An 11,065-nucleotide genomic window follows, 5' to 3' on the forward strand; every position below is an offset into this window, starting at 1 on the left:
ACCTTGTGATTTATTTCCCTAAAGGTTGTCTCCTCTTACCATCTGAATAAGTTCAGATAATTGAAAGATTGAAGTAAACTATTATATAATAGCAATATTAAATTTAGTCTCTTAGCAGGAATTTCTGGTCAGCAGAAAGTTTCACCTAACAATATATAACACAAAAAGGAAGGGTAAGAAGGGAGCCAAGAAATTAACCAAAGCAAGAGGGACAGACCTTTACCTAACAAGTATTAGGCTTCTTAGAACTATGCTAGCAAATCCTTTCTGTAGTTTTTTATTGTTGTTTTGCATTATGATTCTTCTGATTCGCCAACTGTTTTGAAACATATCTATATTAGCTTTAATTTCTGTGAAAACTTTAAGTCCCTGAGTCTGCCGCGGGGACCGCATGTCTGTCTCCACATTTTGGTGATGTCTGGGAGCACTGTGTCATAGATTTGCTCAGATCCTACAACTGGCAGTGTGTGCAAAAATTACTGAATTCATTACTGATCTCAGTGAGCCATGGCTGCTACTGTAGTTTTTTAGATATCTTGTTTTCTTTCATAGAATAGTTGTGCTTTTAATAGCTTCATCTTCCAGGCAAATACTAAATTTGTCAGTCAGGAATGTGTTCTCTGGGTGCCTCATTCTATAACTGCCACATGGACGTCTCAAACTTTCCCTTCTGTAGAGTTTTCTCTTTCTTTTAGATGGGTGTCATCTGACATTTTCATGCGCATATGTCATATTTTTTCTTCCCCCCTCCCTCTCCCCTCTTGCTGGTCCTTTTCCTTTCCCCAGGTAGTCTTTCCTTGAGTCTCTACTACTAAAAGAACATTGACCATCATTACCCGTTGGGTGCAGAAGAGTGTAATCTTTGTTTATGAATGCTTATGTCTAGCCTCTTTTTTTTTTGAAACTGAAATCTTGTTTTCCATCTACATAGCAGATACGGCCTCTTTCCTGGCAGAGTAAAAACCATGTTACCTAAACACTTACTCAGAGCCTCTGGCCACATGGTTACTGTTGTATTAATTTTTACTGAGTAAGTTCATTTATTCTGCAAACTTTCTCTGTACCTGCCATGTGCCACATGCTACTTTAAGTGCTGGGAATGGAAGCAGTTTATACAAAGACAAAACCCCTGTGTAAAGGAATATACAGTCTGTGAGTAGATGTTAGAAGGTATGCTTTTTTTCATTTCCCGACTTTGTTTCTTCTCCTTTAATTTCTCTCTTTCTTTTTGAAACAACTCTACTTATATTAGTGTCAAAGTTTTCCTCTTATTTATTTTTAGAAATCTGTACTTTGGCTTATTGAATTCATGTAGTTTTCCTTTTTAGTGTTATGGTAGGGGCTGGGGAGTCGGCTCAGTAGCTAAAGGCACTTGTTTGCAAAGCCTAACAGCAAGGGTTCAGTTCCCCATTCTCCCACATAAGGTTTGATGGGTGCTTGTTTGCAGCAGCAAGAGGCCCTGGCACATCCATACACACACACACACACACACACACACACAAATTAAACAATTTTTTGTCCTGGTCCCAATTACTCTTTTAGAAGTTACACCTTTTTCCACTCTTTCTCTCGGTTGTGGAAGGCAACACGCTACTGAATATGGATCAGCTACCCATCTTCCAAGTCAAACCCAGCAGCAGGTTAGGGAGTTTTCAGGTCGCGTATGTGATCCTATGTGTTGCCCCACTTGTGTCTTTCTAAGAAATAGCTAGTTGGTCGTGGTGGCGCACACCTTTGATCCCAGCTCTCAGGAGGCAGAGGTAGGAGGCTCACCATGAGTTCGAGGCCACCCTGAGATTACATAGTGAATTCCAGGTCAGCCTGAGCTAAAGTGAGACCCTGCCTTGGAAAAGAAAAAGAAAAAAAGGGAAAAAGAGAAATAGTTATTTTTAAAGATATTTATCTGTTTGTTTATGAGAGAGAGGGAGAGAGAGAGTATGGGTGCACTAGGGCCTCTGGCCACTTCAAATAGTCTCTAGACACATGAGTCACTTTGTGCTTCTGGCTTTATATGGGTACTGGGGAACTGAACCTGGGCCACCAGGATTTCTAAGCAAGTGTCTTTGTTTCCTTCTATAGCCTAGATTGGCATCGAACTTTCAGAATTTTTCTTGCTTCAACTTCCCAAATGGTAGGAGAACTGGTGACTAATTAAGTGTATGATAGACTCAGGAAGACTGAAGAAATGACATTTTTTCTTCTTAGCATAAAGGAAATTTACTTATCGTTGCTGCAAAGTTTATTACCCAAAAGACACAAAATGCTGTTTAGATTGTTTGCTGTTGTTTTGGTAAAACTCATAGACATTATAGAGAAATTGAAATATTTGATTTTGTGGTACTTTAGCCAATTATATTCATACTCCCTTTATGTTGGCTAAACTCTTGGCTCTTAGCACCAAACATATTTTATCCAGCCCATCGTTATATACTTAACCACACTATTTCATACCTAAAGGAAGTAAACTAACCTCTCTCAGAAGCTCCCTAATAAAGTGCTCTTTCTCTGTGGTTGCTCTGCTTGCTGGCCCTTGTTCTTGGCTTACTTACAGCATCTAATCGCTTATCCCTATGATTTTACTTTCCAGATTGGGAGAGTCTTAATTAGTACTTTTCTTCTAGAAAACCCACTTTGCATATGTTCCAACTCTAATCCATGGAACAAAGTATACATGATTCAGTGGAATTGCTCTTCATGGGAGAACCTTTCCCTCACTGGACCAAGTTTTGAGTTTTGAAATCCAAACATTCTCTACCAAATGGTCCTGAACCTACTTTGCGGCTACCTGAGCCTTTTCTCAGAGTTTGTCCTCCCAGGAACAAATTGTGCTTTCCAGAGGGCTGGGCAAGGGGGCTGTGTCTTGGTTGATGCTGGATTGCAAGTGGCCATAGCAAGTACCATGGCTGGGTGGCTTTACAAGACCACTTCTCACAGCCCTGGAGAGGGAAACTGAAAACAAAGGTGCCAACATGGTTGGTGTGGTGAGGCCATTTTTCCTAGTCTACAGATAGCTTTGTTGCTTGTCACAGGAAAACTTTCCTCCTGGAGACACTTGAACACATGTCTTCACCTCAGCTAGGACAAAGGCAACATAACAAAGCACAAATGCACCAAAACCAGCTTTGGTGAATTCATGAGTTTATTTGGGGTTGCTTAACAATGCAGGGTGAGGATTTGTTTACAAGAGCAGTAGATGACACAAAGGCATCTGCATCACTGGAAAGCCCTCCTCAGTATGGGTGACACCTCACAGAGCTGCATCTCTGGGGCTCACTGCAAAACGCAGGCAGCCGGGCTGCTGGCGAAGTCTGGACCACACTACACCACTTGCGGCCGATCTTTCCTTATTTTTATTTTATTTTTTTGGTTTTTCAAGTAGGGTTGCACTCTAGTTCAAGCAGACCTGGAATTTGCCATGTCATCTCAGGGTGACCTTATCTCTGCCTCCCAAGTGCTGGTGGTTTTCCTTTGTATAGTTTTAGGGAGGGGTCTTGTATTCTTTTCCCAGACTTGATTTCCTGTTTCCTCCTTCCTTCAGGAGGGAAGGTTTCAATTTCTAATTAACACTGGTCAAAGTGTGCCCTTAATCATTTCTATAACCTCGAGGAGGTCATGACTTTTTAAGTTCCAGGTCTCTCAGGCTTGACTTCCTAAATCCTCAGAGCCTCCTTCCTGTCTTGAATATTCCAGTTCAGATGAATGTGCTCCCCAGCATTGCCGTATCCTCCCATGGCAGAGAAAGGCCTTATCTCCTCCTCTCTCTCTTTATAAGGCTGCTGGTAATTGTTGTGAAGGCTCTATTCTCATGAACTGTTCACTCCCAGGGGTCACACCTCCTAACATGATCACATTTGAGTCATGTCACTTCATGAGCTTTGGAGGAACATGAACACTCATTCCATAGCAGCAGTACATAGGCACTTCCATGGCTCCTTGTGGGGAAGGATGTTTGGAGCTGCAAACTCGAAGAAGTTCTAATTTGTACCAGCCCTTACTGATCATTATGGGAATGTACTCATCAAGGTGAAGACTGGGACATACTTCATTTGATAAATTTTTAATTGGTTGATAATTGAAACACCTGTGATGTCTTGGCCTTCTTCTGTAATGTGCTGTCTCATCCCAGACCTTGTAGCCTCTTGTTCACTGGGGCAAGCTGAATCTCTGAGACAAGCTCTTCCAGTCTTTCACTGTTTTTCACGTGGCATAGTTTCAAATCCTTTTGACCATTGGGTGGTCCTCAGAGTATGTCCAGAATGAAAACTGGTACTTGCTGTCTACCCCTTGCATCCTGGTCAGCCCAAACATGCAAATGCTTTATGCCCCAGTGTCTCTCGGCAGCCCTTATTGTGTGCACGTAGAAGACTGCTAGCATCTATTTTTAGTGGGTTCCTAAATTGTGACTGTTCCCTTCCTTGATGACTTTGTTGGAGGCCCTTCCCACCAAATGTCATGAACATAGGCTTCTACAGTTATTTCTAGGCCAGCTTTTACTCATATGGAACATCTTGAGTAAAGTTTATTGACTTTCACAGTAACCCTTGCTGTCGTGTTCCTCAGAAGTTTAAATCTGAGTCTTCCTTGCAGACAGAGGCAGTAAACCTCTAAAAGGATAATTAGCAGTATACTTCATAAACTAAAACAGACTCCTATCAGTATTTTTGGTCAAATTGTTATAATTAAAATCTTATAGTTCACATTAAATACTATGAAATCAAAAGGCTTTTATCCAAAGAAAGATTGAAAGCATACACACACACACACACACACACACACACGTAAAAGGTTAATAGAAGAGAGTGTTTCCTCTCAGTCTGCACAGTGTAATGTAGTAAACTATTTTGGAACTATTTAAAAATTACATAACGACAATTGAGATTTAGAAACTTTACTTTTATTACTTATATTATTTACCAATAAGTATTTTTCTGTTACTTTTCCATTGTAGGTGATTCAGCAGACATGTCAGGTAAGGAAAATTGAATATTTTTTGTTTCAATTATATTATTTAGTAATAATGGCCCAAATGTAAGTAGTAAGGTATGTATAATTATCTTTTTACTCTATAAAAGGCTTGTGGAGTGCCAGGCATGGTGGTGCATGCTGTTAATCCCAGCACTTGGGAGATAGATGTAGGAGGATTGCCATGATTTCAAGGCCACCCTGAGACTTCAAAGTGAATTCCAGGTCAGCCTGAGCTAGAATGAAACCCTACCTCAAAAAACATAAAAACAGCCAGGCGTGGTGGCACACGCCTTTAATCCCAGCACTCGGGAGGCAGAGGTAGGAGGATCGCCATGAGTTCAAGGCCACCCTGAGACTACATAGTTACTTCCAGGTCAGCCTGGACCAGAGTGAGACCCTACCTCGAAAAACCAAAAAAAAGAAAAAGGCTTGTGGAATATCAATGACAAATATCATTTTAATCAGCAATAACACTAGTTGAGCTTTGATAATCTTTTTTATATATTTTATTTAATCATCACAAGAATTCTTAATGGGGAAAAGGATGCCATCAAAACAGAAGAGAGTAGTTGGAAAGAAGGGATTCAGCGCATGAGGGATTCAGGATGGAAAAGGAAAGGTGGTGGGAGGGAACTTTGGACATGGTATATTGTCTATATGAATAGAAATTGTCAATAAAAAGTTGAAAAGGGCTGGAGAGATGGCTTAGCAGTTAAGCGTTTGCTTGTGAAGCCTAAGGACCCCGGTTTGAGGCTCGATTCCCCAGGACCCATGTAAGCCAGATGCACAAGGGGCACATGCATTTGGTGTTCGTTTGCAGTGGTTGGAGAGCCTGGAGCACCCATTCTGGCTCCCTCTCTGCCTCTGTCTCTCTCTCTGTCACTCTCAAATAAATAAAGTTAAAAAATAATTCTTCATGGCACTTACTAACTTGCTAACATCATATACCTGGTAAAAGTATAGGTGAGAGAGTCCGGGGGTATCGTTCAGTGTTTTAGCATATGCAGGGCCCAAAATAGGATCCCTAGCCCCCAAAAGAAAAAGTAGATGTGGAATTAAAACTTAATCTTAAATGTAAGTCAATAGATTGTCTTTCCTAGGAATAAAATCTTTTGGAAGTTTACTGTTTTACATGCTTTTTAAATTATTGAGTATTTTACATCACCAAACAATTTAGATATTTAAAAATAGCTTATCTTAAACAAGTGCCTTTAACTGATAAGCCATCTTCCCAACCCCAAAGTAACTTTTTTATTACTAATTTGATGTTATTTTTATAAACTTAGAAAAGCTTTTAAATTAATAGTATAGCCAGGCATGGTGGCGCACACCTTTAATCCCAGCACTCGGGAGGCAGAGATAGGAGGATCACCATGAGTTCGAGGTCACCCTGAGACTACATAGTGAATTTCAGGTCAGCTTGAGCCAGAATGAGACCCTACCTCGGGGGGAAAAAAAAAAAAGGCAATGCTGTTTTTAGAGAGTGTAGTTTAGGAAAAGATAGTACAAATCTATTGCATTTTAATAATTGTGATAGTCTTGTTTAGAAAATTCAGAGAACCAGCCTGGAGATGTAGTTCAGTGGTAAAACACTTGCTCAGTATGCATGAAGCCCTTGGTTTATTTCTCAGCTGAGAGTCTGAGAGGGAAGGGAAGAAGGAAGGGAAAGGAAAAATGTGAGCAGCATAAACAAGCTATAGAAGATTAATATTTTTTAAGTTTCATTTTTCCCATAAAATACTGCTCTTAAAGTCTTATAAAGTGATATGTAGCCTTTTCTCAGTATCTAGCCATACAATTAAAATACTGTGATAGCTAGGCAGGGGAGATGACTCAGTAGTGGCTGAAGGTACTTGCTTGCAAAGCCTGATGGCCTGGCTCTGATTCCTCAATACACATGTAAAGCTAGGTGCACGGAGTGGCACGTGCATCTGGAGTTCGTTTGCAGTAGCCAAAGGCCCTGGTGCACTCACGCTCACACTCTGTCTCTCTCAACTTGCAAGTAAATCAATAAAAATATTTAAAATAAAATTTTGAGAGCAATTCAGGTGGGTTCCCATTTACTGCCTTTCTCAGTTGCATCTGTGTTTCCTTTTTCTCTTAGATAGTATAAATACTAAAGTATATGTTTATATATTTAACACTATGTATTATGTTAAATGTGGGTTGGTCTCCATATAATCATATAAAGATTTTTAAAGTATATATTTTTGTTTTTCCAATCTAGTGCAAAGACTTAAACTTATATCTTTGCACATGCTAAGCAGGTCCTCTGTCACTGAGCTGAGGATGTGCCCCCTGTCCTCAAACACAGTTTACTTATTTAATGTTTTGATTGTTTGATTTGCTTGTCAAATGCTATTTTCTCAAAAATGCCTGAAGCTGTTCTCCATTTTTCTCTTTGCTCTTTAAAAAACTTGATCTATTCTTTGTAACCTGCAGTTCTTTAGTGCATGGTGTATCCTTGTTTCAGAAGTGGGTCTGTATAAAACTATGAAATGGAGGCTGGAGGGATGGCTTGGCCATTAAGGCACTTGTATACAAAGCCCAAGGACCCAGGTTGGATTCCCCAGGACCCACATTATCCAGATGCACCAGGGTGCATATGCATCTGGAATTCATATGCAGTGGCTGGATGCCCTGGTGTGCCCGTTCTTTCCCTCTCTTTCTGCCTCTTTCTCTCTCAAGATAAATAAATATATGAAAAAAGAAAGTTTGAAATGGAAATGGTTAGTTTTAACTTTTGTTATCTTGGCTTAGCTGCAGCCCCTTCTATCCACATCTGGAATGCAATGACCAAGCAGACCTTATCTATACTGAGGTGCTACCATTCAAGGGGTGTGTGTTCAGTCAGCTTCAGTGCTACCGGAAAACTACTGCTGTCTGTGGGACTAGACCCAGAACATACTGTCACTATTTGGAGGTGGCAAGAAGGTAGGATTCTCTTCATTTGTGAGCTTTTAAAAAATTAAGTATACTAAAGCCAGGCATGGTGGCACATGCCTTTAATCCCAGCATTGGGGAGGCAGAGGTAGGAGGATCACCATGAGTTCGAGGCCACCCTGAGACTACATAGTGAATTCCAGGTCAGCCTGGGCCAGAATGAGACCCTACTTCAAAAAACAAAACAACAAAAAAAGTATACTAGAGCAATAAAGATTTTGTATTAATATTTACCTTAAATTGGTGACTGAAACTGTTTTTCATTTTACAAAATATATGGCACATAGCTGATGATACATTAGATGTGCTTCCCTTTAAAAATAAAAATCCCGGGCTGGAGAGATGGCTTAGCGGTTAAGCGCTTGCCTGTGAAGCCTAGGAAGCCCAGTTCGAGGCTCAATTCCCCAGAACCCACGTTAGCCAGATGTATAAGGGGGTGCACACATCTGGAATTCATCTGCAGTGGCTGGAAGCCCTGGCGCATCCATTCTCTCTCCCTCTCTCTCTCTCTCTCTCTCTCTCTCTCTCTCTCTCTCCCTCTTTCTCTGTCTGTCACTTTCAAATAAATAAATAAAAATAAACCAAAAAAATTTAAAAAATAAAAATCCCAAGGAGGGATGAAGAGATGGTTCAGTTGTTATTGTAAAGGCTGACAACCTGAGTTCGATTCCCCAGTACCCATGTAAAGCTAGATGCACAAAGTGGTACATGTATCCAGAGTTCTTCTGCAGCTGCTAGAAGTGCTGGCTCTCTTCTCTGTCTCTCTATATATATCTCTGTCTCTCTCTGTTTGTAAATAAATAAGTAAAAACATTTTTAAAAATCTCAAGGAGGGGTGGAGGGATGGCTTAGCAGTTAAGGCATTTGCCTCCAAAGCCAAAGGATCCTGGTTCGATTCTCCAGGACCCATGTAAGCCAGATGCACAAGGGGACGCATGCATCTGGAGTTTGTTTGCAGTGGCTGGAGGCCCTGGTGCACCCATTCTCTCTCACTCTCTGCTCTTTCTCTCTCAAATAAATAAAATATATTTTTAAAAATCTCAAGGAAACCATAAGCTCACAAACAAACTATAATTAGTATTGAGAGTGGCTCACCAAGCTGGGCATGGTGACGCACGCCTTTAATCCCAGCACTTGGGAGGCGGAGATAGGAGGATCACTGGGAGTTTGAGGCCACCCTGGGACTACATAGTAAATTCCAGGTCGGCTTGGGCTAGAATAAGACCCAACTCGAAAACCCAGAAAAAAAAAAAAAAAAAAAAGAAAAGCTGCTCACCAATTTCTTTTCCATATGAAACTATGTATGTGCCTTTCTTTACTAATTATTAATGATTTGACTGTCTCTAGAGGATTTAAATAAACAATGAAAATTGTCATGCCTGCTGATGCATGCCTATAATTTCATCACTCAGAAAGCTGAGGCAGGTGGGTTGCCATGCGTTTGAGGCATGTGCTGCACAGCAAGTTCAAGGCAAGCCTAGACTACATAGTGATGCTGTGGCTCACACCCTGAGCCTCACACATGATAGGCAGGTGATCTACGATCGGGCCACATCCTAGCCCATGCAGTTTATTTTAAATGACAATAGAAGACCAACAGAGTAAAATAAGTCTTGGTCCCTAAAATGGCCCTTAAATGGTAATGAAGCATCCCATACATACCTATATTACTTATAAAGATATGTGGAAAGGACTCCTCATTATATTATAGGTCATGTAGCTGAGGGGTAGTGAGCAAGGATCACAGCCCTCTCTGCTGAGCATGTGAGGTGTTTGTGCATTTTGAGTAACTGAAATGCTGTTGGTGAACTTGGGCCTTACGCTAACCTGAGTCATCTTGTGTCATCTTCTGTACCAGGGGCCAAAATTGCCAGCAGAGCTGGACACAATCAACGTATCTTTGTAGCAGAATTCCGACCAGATTCCGATGCCCAGTTTGTCTCGGTGGGAATAAAGCACGTGAAGTTCTGGACCCTGGCAGGAAGGGCTCTTCTTAGCAGAAAAGGACTGCTGAGCACACTGGAAGATGCTCGGAGGCAGACCATGCTCGCAGTTGCATTTGGTGCAGTATGTCTCCTTAACATGCTATGTGATGGTGTAATCTTAAGTACTTGATGACTTCTTACCTTAGCTCCATAAACAACATTCATATTGATATGAAGTCTGCTAATCACTACAGCTTGTGGTCAGGCATTTATCTCATCTTTCAGAATTCTGATGCCTTCAGAAATTAGGGGATGGGAAATAAATTGACAGAAATTTATTATAAACTATTGGCATCCGTGGGGCATTGCTGTTTCCCAAGGCTTCACCGGTCATGTAATTGTCACCCTAAGCAGCCTAAACTTCCATCACAGGACTTTCTCATACTAAAACTTTTGTTCCAGTTAAAGAAAGATAACTAAGGAATCATGATTTTTCAAGTGGTTTAAGATCAGATCTGGGTTTAGGATTTTGTTGGTTTTTCGGTCATCTTATCATAAAGTTGGAAATATCTGGGCCAATGTCGAATTCAGGGAAGTATTAGAATCTGGGCCTGTGGTTTCTAATGACATCTCTTTTCTTTAATACCCTGACTGGCCAAGCTTTTAAAATATTTTTGTTCAATAAAAAACTATGTGGACTTTTTTTTTTTTTTTTTTTTTGAGGTAGTGTGTTGCTCTAGCCCAGGCTGACCTTGAATTCACTGTGTAGTCTCAGGGTGGCCTCAAACTCACAGCAATCCTCCTACCTCTGCTTCCTGAGTGCTGGGACTAAAGGCGTGCACCACCATGCCCAGCTGAACTTTTTCTTTTTTATTAAAGTGGGTATAAATTATTTTAAGAAAGAAAATTACAAATTTTGAGCATGTGTTTTTGAAAAAATGACCAGCATTGTCAAACTTTTGTGGAAGATTTGGGGCATGCAAAGAGCAGTTTCCAGAAGAAACTCCCACCTTCATATACTTCTAGCACTTTATTTGCCCATTCATACGAGCTTCTTCATTTGTGAAATTATATATTTAGCCAACTGCCCATTCCCAATAAGAAAATAATGATGATAAACACATTAGCCAGGCATAGTTGCTCATGCCTGGGATTAACCCAGCTCTCGGGAGGAGAGGTAGGATGATTGCTGTGAGTTCAAGGACAGGCTAGGACTGCAGAGGGAATGCCAG

General features: G+C 40.8%; 1 protein-coding gene across 2 annotated transcripts in view; it reads left to right on the forward strand.

Moving 5' to 3' along the window:
• The window catches only part of Eml5 (EMAP like 5), a 136,155-nt gene that overhangs the window by 113,437 nt on the left and 11,653 nt on the right, over positions 1–11,065 (forward strand). For both annotated transcript variants that reach the window (XM_004649347.2, XM_045154447.1), the window contains 3 exons: positions 4,949–4,969; positions 7,726–7,899; positions 9,767–9,975. In XM_004649347.2, the coding sequence (XP_004649404.2) occupies positions 4,949–4,969; positions 7,726–7,899; positions 9,767–9,975 (404 nt within the window). The remainder of the gene's footprint in view (positions 1–4,948; positions 4,970–7,725; positions 7,900–9,766; positions 9,976–11,065) is intronic.

This window comes from Jaculus jaculus, chromosome 7, assembly GCF_020740685.1.
Source record: "Jaculus jaculus isolate mJacJac1 chromosome 7, mJacJac1.mat.Y.cur, whole genome shotgun sequence".
NCBI classification, from domain to species: Eukaryota; Metazoa; Chordata; class Mammalia; order Rodentia; family Dipodidae; genus Jaculus; species Jaculus jaculus.